Genomic DNA, 16,006 nt, shown 5'->3' on the forward strand with positions numbered 1-16,006 from the left:
TTTGTACATGCCCAAATCATTTCAACCGATTTTCTACCATTTTTCTCAATAGGTGCCACCCTCACTTTTTGGTATATGTGCTCATTTCGAATTTTATCTTTACGTGTATGTCCGCACATCCATCGTAACATTCTCATCTCTGCTACTCCAACTTTATACTCTTGCTGTCCCGTTAGAGCCCAGCATTCACTACTATATAACATTGCCGGTCTGATAGCAGTACGATAAAACTTTCCTTTAAGTTTATTAGGCACCTTACGGTCACAAATAACTCCTTTAGCTTTTCTCCAATTAAACCACCCAGCTTGAATTCTATGTGTAATATCTCCACTGATTTCGCCATCATTTTGAATAATGGCTCCCAAATATCTAAACTTTTCACTTGAGGTATAATTTGATCTCCCAATTTCACTTCCAAATTATTTTCGAATAGTCCTTTACCAAATTTACAATATAAATATTCCGTCTTACTTTACTCAGACGAAAACCTTTCGACTCCAATGTCCTCCTCCATAACTCAAGTTTGCAATTAACCTCTTCTCTTGTCTCTGCTATAAGAACTATATCATCCGCGAAGAGCATACATTTCGGGATTTCCTCTTGAATATGTTCCGTCAAAACATTTAAAATCAAGTTAAACAAATAAGGACTCAGAGATGATCCCTGATGTAGTCCAATCTTATAGAATTCTTTGTTTGACCACTAGGCTTCTTATACTAATTTTTACCCCCTCATACATATCTTATATGGCTTATATGATCTTATAATCATGGCAACTTTTTATATACAGCAGAAAGAAAGTTTCAGGCTTTTAGCAATCTGGCGCTTAGAATAAAAGTCAGGGAAAATGCCTTGTAACAACCTAAAACTTTCGAAATTAATGGTTAGTTTTAGAAGTTAATGTCCCTGAATGAGATGATATAAATGAATCATTATTAACGCTTGTCAAGGTCAATATTTGGTTTCTTTTCCTTTTTTTTTTGTAAAAAGACAAATATATTAATAATAAAATATAGTTTACAATGTCAAAGATAAAACAAATACAGTAGAAGAAGAAAAATTAACAAGAAAAGACAAGTAAAGTGGATCACATTTTTGAACCGTACAGATATTAAAGTTATCCAAAGCCTTGCAATATCTTGATCTATTAGGTGTTGACAGCCAGAGCAAAAGCAAACGCCCTTATTATATTTAATCCTCAAATTCTCAAAGCTCTCAACCTTCTAAAACAATTCAAGAAGTTCCTAGTCAAGATAAGCATGCAGATATTTGGTTTATTTGCAATATTTGGTTTCTTGGGTTGCAATCCATTTTTCACGATGTTATAGTAATATTTTAAATTTTAAATTTCACCATTGTTTTCAAAACAACATAAACGTAGCAGTACTAATAATAATAATAATAATAATAATAATAATAATAATCACCCATTCCTATAATTCCTAAACGAGAACTCAACCTTATAAATCGTTAAATATCAATTTTATAAACTATAATTCATTTACTTATCATTTCCGATAATTATGATGGTCCCATGACGTTTCGCATATCCGGATAAATGGTGAAGGCTAAGCGTAAAATTGTAAGAGAGATGAGTTAAATAATAGCTCCAGATTGTTTGTTCACGGGTCTTTCACAAGAATCACTACTTTATAATTAAATTATATGGTTTGGTCCACCTTGTTCTGCGATTAGATGGGACACAGCAGAAAAAACAGCGTAACTTCACGACAAAGCCAAATCAACAACCAATTTTGGACTTAAGCCCAACAAAGGCCGATGACGAGAAAAACAACAGTTGTCCCCTCCTGCTTTTGCTCCATCACGTTAGGTTCTATTTCGTATAATAACCCTAAGCAAGTTCAGCCAAGTGGATGATGAGAAGTTTGAAAGACTTGGGCAATTAACTGTATATTGTTTGGAAAATGAGTCCTAGCCTAGAGGTCTGAGTAATCTCGATTTGAATTCTCCTTCTTTTTGCCTGCATTGAAAAACAAGTTAGAAAAACTGTCAAGATACTCCTTGCATACTTGGATAACTTCATCTAACTTTAACTAAAAGAGCCACAAGAATAATTAAGGAGCAGTAACATTATTCCAATCTGTTATAATAAGGAAATAAATAGCTTTCCATGAGCCAATTCTGTCCATCTCTTTATGGGTGGGATAGGACATGGTGTCTGTTTCCAGCTTTCCATCTTTTCCATCACCATCCACCATGATTTAGATTGTTATGATACAACATATTTGTCCGTGTAGTAGCGGATTATCTAATTAACTAAATAAAGGTAAGGCCCGCTGAAATTTTGATATACTGAGGAGAAAAAGAGATCTCATTAATCAAAACAAAAGACAATAGGTCTGCCCAGGTTTGAAATCCAGATGGTAAAATTGCTTCAAACTTCGTCGTAGTATATTTTGCAGGCAATATACAAGCAACAGTGTCAACATGCACTATGATCAAGGAGTTAAAAGAACATGGCTTGTAACCTTCGGAGCATGTGAGATCTGTTGTCTAAGGATCATCATCATAAGGTGCAACTAACGCAGATGATGATGGAAGAATCAACATATGCTTTCCATTACGTACAAACTCAGCATGAAGTGAAGCATGATCTGATTCATACTTCCAAATATGTCCCGATAAGTCCATATGCTCAAGATTACCTAAAGCATAATAGCGATGACATAATTAAATCTGAAGGTGACAGGTAGAATTCAAACGTGAAAAGACAATTCCCAATAGCTTCACACCAACTCCCCAAAGAGATCAAGTAACTTGACTAAGTGTGATACACGAGGATATACAAATTCTACTTTACATTTGTTAGCAGTAGCGGCATTTTCTACTTTAGCTAACATTTAACAGGTTTTAAGCAAAGAAATAGCAAACATGGGACAATTTAACATCACACAAGGCACAAGGTTGGCAGACTTGTCTGCTATTGATGTGGCTGTCACGTTAAATTACTTGTCATTTTCAAGCTATAACCACAAAACTGCAATTGCAAACTTAGACTTACAAGCTTACATAATTAATAAATACGTGCTATAAATCAGTTGGATATGTCAAGGCCCCCACAAAAAACATCAGTTGGATATGTGAAGTATAATCCAGACTCCATTGAAAATTTGAAGTCCATGGGCAATCAGTGAATGGGATTGGATGAAGCCAGGTTGAAAGATGAGTTGAATTAAATATTTACTGTGACCATAATTCATTGTTATTGCTTATTAACATTACAGCGATTACATATGGGAGTTCAGCGGCCATGTTTCAGCAATTAATCGACTTAATAATCACAAAGTTACTCAATTGCCAAGGACATAAATACAAGAACCAGTTACAATAGAAATACCTCTTGCCAGTCTCAATGCAGCACAGACGATGGTCAAGCATTCTATTGGCATAAGATTCATTGCTGCATTCACTTCGGTTAGTTGTGGAGCGTGTGACAAGAGCTTTGTTAAAAACATAGCAGTTTCAATCCCACCACGGTTTTTGCTGATCAAATAGAATAACGTGTCATTTTCTTCCACAAGCTAAACCAAACGACACAGGAAACAGAATTAAAAGCACAACTTCAAACCTTATATTAATTTTCACAAGCTCAAGCTCTCCCTTCATTAGGTCTTGAAGCTTTTGAAAACCAGATGGACCCAATCCAATGCCTCCAACATCAAGTGTTTTAATAGACGTGCCCATAAATTTTGCTAAAGCCCCAGCTATTTCACTAAATGCCAAAAATCAATTAAAACAAAAATGGAGAGAGGATTTGAGTGACAATATGTAAATTTGCTTGTCTACAAACAAACCTTCCAAGGAAATTGTCAGCAACAGAAAGAGACTTCAATCGTCCTTCAAAGGTAGAAATGGCATCAAGAAGATGACTCACACCATCACAGGACAGCTCACAGTTCTCCAATTTCAAGTTAGCCAAGGCAGAGCGTGATTCATATGCTTCAATCAAACTCCTGTAAACTTGACAAAAGAAAGTGAGAAACCTAAAATATATTTTAAAGTATATACAACTAGATAACAAAAACACAATTCACATGATTCCTTCATCCTCAATGGGATTGTCACTTAAATCCAGATCCTCCAAGTTAGGCATTTGAGCGAGAGCATATCCAAGACTTTCAACGTCATCTTTCCGTAAATTATTTCCCCTACAGCCAGATTAGAAACTTCATGTTCATCAAATATGGAATAAATCTGAAAAAGCAACTGCTCTAATTTTATTGCCTTTGTCCTCCGGCAGCTCACATTAGCACGACTCAGAAAAATGGAATTGATGTTATGCGACATACATGAACTAGAACAAAGTTTTAGAGAAACCTTCATTCATCTTCAGTAACCATCCGGCTGTTCATCACAGCCAACAAAATTTGGTAACAGAAGAATTCCTATCAAGCTGAAAGTATAAAATTACATTTTAGAAGCATGCTACCTCAAATTAAGCACTCGCAACAGTTGCAAGGACTTCCCAATTTCAAAAGACACATGGGAATCACTCAAGGGCCTCCGCTTAAAGTCAGAGAGCCATCCTGCTATCTACAAGTGTGTGAAACTTTATGGTAACCTAATATTAATAAGTCAAAACACAAAATATAAGGATGAAAAACTCACATTGTTCTCAGAAAGGTCAAGGATGGATATGCTAGAAGAAAGATTAAGAAGAGTATGAAAAAGAGCTTGTGCAAAAGTCCGGCCAAGGCTGTTGTCAGAGAATTTTAATGAGCACAATGACCTGACAGTAACAGAAGCATTGAAAAAAAAAAATTACCAGAGAGAAAAAAACTATCAAATTTTTCCAATCACATCCAGATTTTGCGCACTGAAACTTAGTAGATTTTGTGCAATCAATAGAGACTACAACTAAGCAATAACCTATTTTAGAGAGAAACAATTGCGAATATGAACCTTCCTGAAGACAAAAAAGACACAAGTCCAATGGGCAATGGAATTGTTCCTGATTCTTGAAAGCTTGATGAATTGATGGAGAAGTGCTGTAGCTCATGTCTTTGGACACCATTTAAAACCAGAGCACCACATATTGCATTAACAAAATCTAAGGAGAGTGAACAGTGAACAAATTCTAGCGATGATAATGTTTTACTATGTTGAGTGAGAAGCTTGCATAATCCATCAATCTGTAAAATGGAGCGTATGAAAGCATCAACACCAAAGTAACGAGTAGGCAATTAACCCATGCAGAGAAACACAATCTATATATTTGCTAAATATAACATAACTAACACATCAAAAGAGGAGGTGCTTCAGCATGGTGTGAAAATTGAATCTTTCAACTCTTTTCTACTTTGACAATCTATATCCTCAATAGGCTCTCGTATATAAAAATAGTATATGAACTTCATATATGTCTTCTACATTCGAGTTAGCATGACAATTTACAGAGCAATTATACATGAAAAGGAACATAAGTGAGCCTATTTGACATTGTACTGTGCTACTCAAACCTTATGCAATGTATAAAACTCACTTGTCCCTCCAATAAGGGACTAGAGATGCTAGAATGTAGGTCTCCAAGACAGACTACAATGAGGAAGAATAAAATTAAACAAAATAAATAAACAAACTCAATGCAGTTATTTAGTTGTAAGCTAACTACTGTTTTTATATAATGCCCATCCTATCTTATTTTATTTACTGGCAACTGAAATAAACAGTTGGTCCTTTATGTGGGTGATGTAAATAAATATTATATCCATTATGGGCGTGCTGCAAACTTACTTGTTCTTTGGATCTGATGCATCGTAGTATAAGTTTTTGCAGCTTGCATTCACTCAACAAATCCTACAAATCACAATGCATGAATATATACCATGTAACATGTTAGAGGTGCTCAAATACTTTTAGTCCATATCATAAAGGTTCAAGCAATAAATTGAAGATGTCATCTGAATGATTTGCGTGTTTCCTAAGTAAAATGCAGGAGAAATTTGACAAAACCACGTGCTACAATATAGAGATGATCAATAGATATGCGTAATAGAGCATGAAATTATGATAACATCATATGATACAGTTCCTAAATTGCCAATTTAAATGTAACTTCTTGTTACAAGCAAAATAATAGATAGCTTCTAAGTGAGAAATGATAAAGTTCTGCATTTTTTTTTCAGTCTGAATTTCGTTACAAGCTAACTGGCTATGAACATGAGATGGATCATTTACATTTCATTCTGATCATTGTTGTCTTGAGTCTCGTTAGCAGCACCATAAATGCGCCAATAAAAAATTCAAAGATAAATTGAACTAATATTATTACAATACTACACACAAAATCTTTCAAATGCTTCGACAATAACTATTAAAGTTAGTATCTTAAAGAAAATGAAATAACTGGAAAGCTTATCAATTACAAGCATTCCCCATGAACGTACTATAAGAGTCATGCATCTCTGTTCAGGATTTCTTTAGATTACTGCATGCAATTGCCAAAACTTTAGCAAGCATGAGGTACCTAAAGAAACATTTGAGGAACAAAAATATTAACTTGGACTCCAAGAACATAGAATACCAAAGAGAATGTAGACTAAGGAATGAATAAATCTCAAGCTAGATAAAATTCTAGAAAATTTTTCATGAAATTCTAGAAAGCACGACTTACACTAGTTTCTGCAGTGCATAGCACATTTTGAAGTCTCAGACATCTGTGATCAACACGAAAGTAACATAAGAAACAAAAGACATGTTCAATAAAACATGCAATAATATATAACACCATTCCAAAACAGTTATAATCATGATGGATTATCACTGCAGAGTGCAGACAGAGACTAACATTAACCCTCAGTTAAGGTATAGCACATATTAATCAGTAAACTGGATCTCAAACTGACTAACTATCCAAGATGTGAGCAGAAATCATCCCATCCAAGAACACATATGAAACCCATGGCCCTATCCTTCCATTCATAGTCTAGTTAAATGACAATCTATCTTCAAAAAACCAACACCCTTTATGAGTTATAATCCACAATAACGTTGTAATATCTTACCTTGCATGGCAGCCAAAATGTTGACAATGATAAGATAGTTTTGCATGGTCAAAAGTTGAATGATTAGGATGTCCCCAAATGCCAATATGTTTCAATATGGTCTCTGCAAATAAGAGGGGAAAAGAGGCAAGGCATGAAAGAAGCAGGAAATGAACAAAGGTTGTAAATGCTATTAAAGCAGATTATAAGAAACTTGATTTTGTTAAAAGCTCTATTCTCAGGAAACCACGTGATAGATATACATTATTTAAAAAAGTAAAACTTGAAAGGTTGGTGCAGAATGCAAAGTGAAGCAATAAAAAACAAAAAAAAGTCATCCACAACACGTCACTTCTTTTTTCATTAATCGAGGTCATAGTGCACTTTAATCAATTTCTAAAAGATTATAGATATCTCCGCAGGTTAAAAAAAAGGTAATTTTCCATTAAAAGTAACTTTATGTCCTCACTCCTCATAAATAATAATAGCAGCCAATATATCATTCAGGTGAAATAAAATATTACTTTTAACAGTAAACACTGAAGAGGTCTATGACTCAGCTAGAACTAGAAGGAAACTACCCACAAATTTGACTGAGTGACAGAGAGGGCAACTTATCATAATACCAGGGATCTTTATGTCACCAATATATCCTTCAAAAGATGGGACTAGTGCCATTTCTGCTGCTTCATCAAGACAGCTGTTATTTCATGTAGATTTTAGAAAATGAGTTCTGAATGAAACCGTTGTCAAATGACAAGCAATTCAGCATTAAAAATATGCATTTCATCTGTAAGTATACTTTTGCAAATTTGCCTCCCAATATGCTTGCTGCCAGTCAGTTGGTTGGGTCTGGTTGGCAAGATCAGGCCATCGTAACTTAAAGGACAACTGCCAAGCAATATCTATATTCCAATCCCTGTAATAACAAGATTCCTTGATAAAAAAAAAAAAAACCGACCATGCACCAATTAGGAGTATAAAATTCATTCCTAACCTTCCACGTTTTCCTTTTTTGTTAAGTGATCGATAGAATACTCCTCCAACGGTTGACCCTCGAGTGGCCTGTTTCAGTGACAATACAACCATGATCCAACCAATTGTGAGAAACTGAGAGCGCATAAAGGAAACAACAGTAGTTAAGAGTTGAATTCCAATAATTACTAAAATATAGCCAGTGCATAAATAACACAATCCTTCGCAAGCAGGACCTTATCGTCAAAATTGTTGTATTTATATAAACCAGATTGATAGATACAAGTTTGCATTGTCGAATAAAGAAAACTAAAACAAGTCAGCAAATACAACAAATAGAAATAACTAGACAGCTGGGTGATTGTGTCTACTATACGTATAGAGAAAAATGAACAGCATAAATTAGTAGTCAAATTGAGAACTCAACATACAGTTGATTCAGCAACTTCCACAATCCGAAGGGGGGCAAACACATAATTAAGGTGTCCAGCAACTCAGAAGGAAGCAAATGGACAGGTGGTAGAACACCATCCCCTGCAACCATTTCGCACTGTACTTAAAAATCCCGACTTTAAACGATCATGTTCAAATTGCAACAGCTTTTTCATCCGGAAGAAATCTAACCAAAACAGAGAGGCATAATTGACAGAAAAGCTCTTGCCTTGGATAATCTCTTTCTTGAGAGCGTCTAAGCACAGAGAAAGCAAAGATGAACCTCTACCATGTTCAATAATCAGTAGTACAATGAATACTCTATTCACGTATCCGATTCGGACCCGCGCTCGCTGATGTCAAGCAGACTACGAATCTACACAACGCAACGCGCGAGTGAAAGGGGGTACATTAGAGTTGCGGAATTAGTAATAGTCAGTGAGTCACCCTGTCCGCCCGCGACAGGGTCAATTGAATTTGGTTTCCGGTTGGGTCAACGAGTATGGAAACGTTCGTTTTAATCCGACCGGGGAATGGGCCCGAAACCACGAAGAGGAAGACCTGGTGTTTTCAGAAAGAAAAAAAAATCAATATTCTGCACAAAAACTGCACACCCACACAAAAGGAATGATTAATTTTATTTACTTGATAAAAAATACTATATTTTATTAACAAATTGTCTAATAAAAGAGCTAATATCCAGATTCAAATCCCATGCCTCGAATTCAATAAATATTCTCAGGCCAAAAAAAAGTAATAATATTTATAATTTTGTCAAATGACAAGCAATTCAGCATTAAAAATATGCATTTCATCTGTAAGTATACTTTTGCAAATGTGCCTCCCAATATGCTTGCTGCCAGTCAGTCAGTTGGTTGGTCTGGTTGGCAAGATCAGGCCATCGTAACTTAAAGGACACACTGCCAAGCAATATCTATATTCCAATCCCTGTAATAACAAGTTTCCTTGATAAAAACAAAAAAACCGACCATGCACCAATTAGGAGTATAAAATCATTCCTAACCTTCCACGTTTTCTCTTTTTTGTTAAGTGATCGATAGAATACCCTCCAACGGTGACCCTCGAGTGGCCTGTTTCAGTGACTAATACAACCATGATCCAACCCATTGTGAGAAACTGAGAGCGCAAAAAGGAAACAACAGTAGTTAAGAGTTGAATTCCAATAATTACTAAAATATAGCCAGTGCATAAAATAAACACAATCCTTCGCAAGCAGGACCTTATCGTCAAAATTGTTGTATTTATATAAACCAGATTGGATAGATACAAGTTTGCACTGTCGAATAAAGAAAACTAAAACAAGTCAGCAAATACAACAAAATAAGAAATAACTAGACCGCTGGTGATTGGATATACTATACGTATAGAGAAAAATGAACAGCATAAAATTAGTAGTCAAATTGAGAACTCAACATACAGTTGATTCAGCAACTTCCACAATCCGAAGGGGGGCAAACACATAATTAAGGTGTCCAGCAACTCAGAAGGAAGCAAATGGACAGGTGGTAGAACACCATCCCCTGCAACCATTTCGCACAGTACTTAAAAATCCCCGACTTTAAACGATCATGTTCAAATTGCAAACAGCTTTTTCATCCGGAAGAAATCTAAAACCAAAAACAGAGAGGCATAATTGACAGAAAGCTCTTGCCTTGGATAATCTCTTCTTGAGAGCGTCTAAGCACAGAGAAAGCAAAGATGGAACCTCTACCATGCTCGATAATCAGTAGTACAATGAATACTCTATTCACGTATCCGATTCGGACCCGCGCTCGCTGATGTCAAGCAGAACGGTAATTGGGGGGCAATAAAGGCATAAACCTCTACGAATCCACACAACGCAACGCGCGAGTGAAAGGGGGTAACATTAGAGTTGCGGAATTAGTAATAGTCAGTGAGTCACCAGTCCCGCCCGCGACAGGGGGTCAATTGAATTTTGTTTCCGGTTGGGTCAAACGAGTATGGAAACGTTCGTTTTAATCCGACCGGGGAATGGGCCCAAAACCACGAAGAGGAAGACCTGGTGTTTTTCAGAAAGAAAAAAAAAAAATCAATATTCTGCACAAAAAACTGCACAACCCACACAAAAGGAATGATTATTTTTACTTGATCAAAAAACACTATTAATTTATTAACAAGTTGAGCTAATCCTTCATAATCTGATATATCCAGATTCAAATCCCATGCCTCGAATTAAAAAAAAAATCATAATCTTAATAGCTCACATTTTCATTATCATATTAATTCAATAAATATTCTCAGGCCAAAAAAAATTAATAAATATTCATAATTATATTTTTTAAGAAATCTCTTTTGCCAACTTTAAAAAATCATATTCATATAATGTCCTCAAAACAACTGTTTTCAGGCGCGGCCGCCCGTCACCCACGCCCCCCCACCCCAAAAAAAAAAAAAAAAAGATGTGGATAAAGCCGAATAAAATTCTGAAATTATTGAGAAGCTGAAGGCAACAAGAAAACGGCCAAATGTAATTTTGTCTTCTTCAGAAGAGAGAACAACGAAGCCAATCCAGCCATTCGATTATCTGAAGAAATTCATGTCAAGTGATGAATCGTCCATTAGATATTGGAGAAGGTTGGTGTATTCCCTCCAATTGCCGACCGAGGGGCTGACCGAACCATGCGTCGCAATTGCTGCCATGCTTTCTTAGCTTTTCTTCTTAAATTCCTAAATTTTCTCCATGCTTTCTTGGGGTTTCAATCGTACTCTACTCGATATGGATGATGATGATCAATGGAACCATCACATTCCTGTACACCCTTCACAAGCTACTTCTTCATCTTCTTCCTCCCATCTATTCCCTCTAATTCTCGCCCCACACTGGGGTTCTGCTCTATTCACCCCTTTATATCTCGCCGTCGACACGGTTTCCGGCTACGATAATGGACTTGTCCTCAATTCAGTTCCTTCAAGCTTCCCGCACCTTGGTAACTTTTTCAAATTGTTTTTTGTCCCCTTTTAATTATTTGAACTCTAGGATTCAAAATGCTATGACTTAGCTTTACGATTCAGGACCACATGAAAGTAGTAGGATAGAACTATGCTTAGTTGTTACTTTGCTGATTATTCTCTGCTGCAATTTTAAAGCAGGATAGGGTGTTGTCTTGTAAATATGATTAGGTTGTTATTGAATGAATTTAAAAATTGAAAGACTAAACGTGAGTGCTGCATGAAGGCTTGTACGGTCTCTTGATAGAGCGGCTATTTGCACACCTCCGCTTGTCAGATTTTCATATATTCACGTTATCATTAATATGCTATTCTTTAACGAGGATCTTCATTCTTAATATTTGATGGTTATTAATGCGGTATTTTTCTTCCCCCAATTTTTCCATGTATCCATCGCCGGCAGGTTCATCTACTCTTTTACGGGGGTGGGTATAGTAATGTGCTGCATTACTTTCCTGGGTTGCATTGCAGCTGAAGTTGTTCATAGTTGCTGCCTGTGCTTTGTATCCCACTTAAAGTGAAAATATCTATTTTCTCATTTAGTTCGGCTTATAATTCATTCTCGTTTTATTCTGAAAGAAATTTATATGCAAACTTTAGATGCTTCTTTTTCAATTTTTTGATCTTCATTATCAGTTTATTCCTTGACCTTCTGATCTGTTAGTACACGATACTCATTTTAGTAGTCCTCCTACTAGAGGCTGTTCTGGTGGGACTCATTGCAATTGACCATCACTGGGAAGAGGTTCCTTATTTCTTTCCCCCCACATCAACATTGTTAACTCCATCTATTATTCGTGTCCCTTCATAAAGCGTGAAACATGTAAATTCTTACCATTACAGGATTTTCCATTCGATCCAACGGTGAACTTGATAGCCTTCGGTCTTTCATTGAAGATAATCTATATATGTAAATGGGTTGGCCTTGCTGTGCTCATGATCCAGGTATATTGTGCTGCAATTTTGGTGATGGCCTCTGGCCATCTTTTATGATTTCCAATGATAAATGAATAAATTACAGACCATAGTCCCTGCATGTTAATGTGCAGTATATTCTATCTTCATCTTCTAAGTTGGGGCTTTCTCAACCAGCATTCATAAAAATCTGGAATTCTTTGAATCGTTCAAATTTAAAGGTCTTTCTGCACGTCACTGGAACCTTTATATTTGGTCAGTTATAGAATTTAGGATGAAGGACATCATCGTATCAGCCAGAGTGCTTGATTCAAATGAATATGTCTGTGATTCCATCGCTACATATAATTTTAGTGCATCTCCGGGGATCACCTTACAATTTTTACAAAGTTTTCTATCCGTGTTCCTAACCAAAAGAAAATCATTCTGTGACCTTGAGGCTCCACTTTGTAAGTGATGAGATGCTCATCTCTCTTCTTCTTGAAACAAGTGTTGGCAATCTTAAAATCATACGCCAATAGAGAAATCAAGAAGAGTTGTCCTTCATTGTTTAGCTCTCCAAAACCAAAACCACCATGCACCCTCGCATACTAACCAGCTTCCTCCCGACATGCCCATTAAAATCTCCTCCAATAAAATCTTTTCACTCTGTGGTATGTGTCGAATCAACTCCTCCAGATCTTCCCAAAATAATTCCTTAAAGACTGACTTTTCCCCGACTTGCGGCGCATAAGCGCTAACAATATTAACAGTCTCACGTCCAATTATCATTTTTTAAAGAAATAATTCTGTCTCCAATTCTGCTAAACCTCTACAACGTTTCTTCTTCCACTCCTTATCTATAATGATGCCTACTCCATTGCGTGCACTTACTTTTCCTGTATACTAAAGTTTGAAACCTTGAATATCCTTAGCTTCTTCTCCACACCATTTTGTTTCTTGCAAGTAAAGGATATTGATTTTTCTTTTTGAATCATAACCCCTACAAACTCTACAGATTTCAATTTTTTGATCTTCATTATCAGTTTATTATTCCTTGACCCTTCTGATCTGTTAGTAAACGATACTCATTTTAGTAGTCCTCCTACTAGAGGCTGTTCTGGTGGGACTCATTGCAATTGACCATCACTTTGAAGAGGTTCCTTTATTTCTTTCCCCCCCACATCAACATGTAACTCCATCTATTATTCGTGTCCCCTCATAAAGCGTGAAACATGTCAATTCTTACCATTACAGGATTTTCCATTCGATCCAACGGTGAACTCGATAGCCTTCGGTCTTTCATTGAAGATAATCTAGATATATATGTAAATGGGTTGGCCTGCTGTGCTCATGATCCAGGTATATTGTGCTGCAATGTTGGGATGGCCTCTGGCCATCTTTTATGATTTCCAATGATAAATGAATAAATTACAGACCATAGTCCCTGCATGTTAATGTGCAGTATATTCTATCTTCATCTTCTATCTCTAAGTTGGGGCTTTCTCAACCAGCATTCATGAAAATCTGGAATTCTTTGAATCGTTCAAATTTAAAGGTCTTTCTGCACGTCACTGGAACCTTTATATTTGGTCAGTTATAGAATTTAGGATGAAGGACATCATCGTATCAGCCAGAGTGCTTGATTCAAATGAATATGTCTGTGATTCCATCGCCACATATAGATTTTAGTTCATTTGTCTGTATGCATTCTGGATGTGTTTGCCAAATCAACTGCAATGTCTCACATATAGCAAAATTTGTAGAGCCCTATAAAATGACATCATGGGATACCTTGGGTAATTTGATTTTTAGCAATTGTCTTTGTTCCATTTTTCTTTCTTTCTTTCTGTTTTTGGTCTAATTGCTCACTTGTCTGTTGTTAACCTCAGGCTTTATCTCTTCTACTCGCATTAATTCTGCGAGCCACAATTTCTACTCGGAGATCAGACTGTGATTATGAGGATGACTATGATGTTAGGGGTGGAAACCGGGAGCCCCAACTGAATCATCAATCTGGCCGCCCATCTGGATCTACCAAGAGTCATAACAAAATTGTCTCAAACATCTGGAACTTCCTGTCAAGAGACAAGGTATGCTATTAACAAATGTAGCATTAATTAATTAATTATATGAATTCAAACAATCACGATACTATTAAGAAAAGTGTATCTATATCTATTGTGATGAAATTGGGACTTTATTGGTCACCTGAACACTTTGAATTCAATAGGAACAAACCAGTGGTTGTGTTCCACCAATATTTCTAAGATTTGGAAAGCTTATTTAGTTTTTTGTTGTAATCTTAGATACCCACTCATCATGGAATTAATGGAATAAAGAATCTCGAGTAGCTGCTTCGATATTTATTCTTGAAAAGTGTACCTTTGTAATAGAAGATGGCCTTTATCTTGCAGCCTGGTTACTCTGGTGTCTTGACATTGTAAATTAAAAACTACTACTAAACTCTGCGGCTACTGTTGGTTATGGTAGTGTCCTTCTGCCTTTTGTAGTTAACATATGCATCATTGTTTCAATTATGCAGGATGGACTAAACTCTCGTGATAAGTACAGCTTACCAATTCAGAACTCTTCACCAGGAAATAATTCCAGGCAGTGAGATCTCTGTAGGTTCACGAGCAATTCTGAATTATGTTTACATATCAGTATATATGTGTACATCTTTGGTTTCAACATTTTCATATCAGTTGTCTCATTTGTATAAATGTATCATGTCCTCTTGATCCCCTGCCCCGGGTCCTCAACTATCAGAATGTATTGTATAGGTTCAGAATTCGGCCATTCAACACTATATATATATATTCTTATTTCACTGGCTGAAAATGAAATTCTGGAATTGATCGACATTGATGTAGTTCTGATATTTTTGTAAGATGAATTTGTGCTCAACAAGTATCAAATATGACAATTATGAAAGAAGTAAGGATAGGAGAATACGAAAAACTTACAATATACCCACAAAAAATATATCATTTTAATAATGACTAATGAATACAAAAAATTCTTTAAATCCTAATAAAATAAATATCAATATATTATAACAATACGTGCAAATCTTAACAAAATAAATTTTATATAATAATATATGCTAAAAAATTAGTGGAAATTCTCTAAACTTCGTGCAATTTTTTTTCCTTGGGCTTCAAAACTTGATGTTTAGGTAATGTTTGCGTTATTGTCGTGTCTTTCTGTGCGAAGGCTTCTTAGACAGAAATTCTCACATAACATTTTCCCAACGAACCAAAAATCTTTTAAGGGATAAGAAGCAAAAGCTTTCCTTTAATATATGAAAAATTTGGGTTCAAGAATTGAAATTTCACACAAATTTACGTTAGAAAGAAATGAAAAATTATAATTATTCATAAGATTATGTTTTTTTATATTAAAAAAAAAAAAAAAAAACTAGACACCTCTCCCTTTGTATATTGCTTTTCCATGATCGACAAAGAAACGACGAGATGAAGAACATCATAGTCCCTTCCAAGGACCACGCCCACTCTATTTAGGATTTCAAGAATGAATTCAAGTTAATTATTCTCTTCAAGTCCACCGCACTGTCACGGGATTTCTGGGTTGGATCGATTTCAATTTAATTGAAGCTGTAGATTCCATGATTTTGTCTTCTACCTGAGAATTCTCACAGACCAGAACACATGTCGCTGGTTGCTCCTCTTCAGGAATATTCTTGC

The 16,006-nt window shown here is 35.8% G+C and overlaps 1 protein-coding gene and 1 pseudogene across 1 annotated transcript; one reads left to right on the forward strand and one right to left on the reverse strand.

Moving 5' to 3' along the window:
- Positions 1–1,631: 1,631 nt before the first annotated feature.
- On the reverse strand, positions 1,632–10,146 carry LOC129305631 (uncharacterized). The gene is made up of 21 exons (XM_054945615.1): positions 10,018–10,146; positions 9,652–9,708; positions 9,436–9,548; positions 9,239–9,331; positions 8,641–8,696; positions 8,411–8,472; positions 8,002–8,069; positions 7,807–7,923; positions 7,631–7,704; positions 7,026–7,128; positions 6,635–6,677; positions 5,755–5,817; positions 4,924–5,153; positions 4,630–4,750; positions 4,451–4,554; positions 4,056–4,169; positions 3,816–3,974; positions 3,590–3,733; positions 3,359–3,504; positions 2,490–2,666; positions 1,632–1,981 (listed from the first exon to the last, which is right to left on the reverse strand). The coding sequence occupies exons 1-20, from the start codon at positions 10,144–10,146 to the stop codon at positions 2,515–2,517; spliced, it is 2,148 nt and encodes a 715-aa protein (XP_054801590.1). The 3' UTR covers positions 1,632–1,981; positions 2,490–2,514.
- Positions 10,147–11,342: 1,196 nt separating this feature from the next.
- On the forward strand, positions 11,343–15,098 carry LOC129305632 (tetraspanin-18-like; annotated as a pseudogene).
- The last annotated feature ends 908 nt before the right edge of the window (positions 15,099–16,006 follow it).

This window comes from Prosopis cineraria, unplaced genomic scaffold, assembly GCF_029017545.1.
Source record: "Prosopis cineraria cultivar Desert tree isolate PC_DT_omini unplaced genomic scaffold, ASM2901754v1 PC3, whole genome shotgun sequence".
Lineage (NCBI taxonomy): Eukaryota > Viridiplantae > Streptophyta > Magnoliopsida > Fabales > Fabaceae > Prosopis > Prosopis cineraria.

Excerpts from the sequence above, each read along its gene's own strand:
- LOC129305631 (XM_054945615.1), bottom strand. The coding sequence starts at position 10,146 with ATGGTAGAGGTTCCATCTTTGCTTTCTCTGTGCTTAGACGCTCTCAAG. Across the intron at positions 4,751-4,923 it reads TCTTTTTTGTCTTCAGGAAG|GTCATTGTGCTCATTAAAAT; the intron begins GTTCATATTCGC and ends TGTTACTGTCAG. Across the intron at positions 3,975-4,055 it reads ATTGAGGATGAAGGAATCAT|GAGTTTGATTGAAGCATATG; the intron begins GTGAATTGTGTT and ends TCAAGTTTACAG.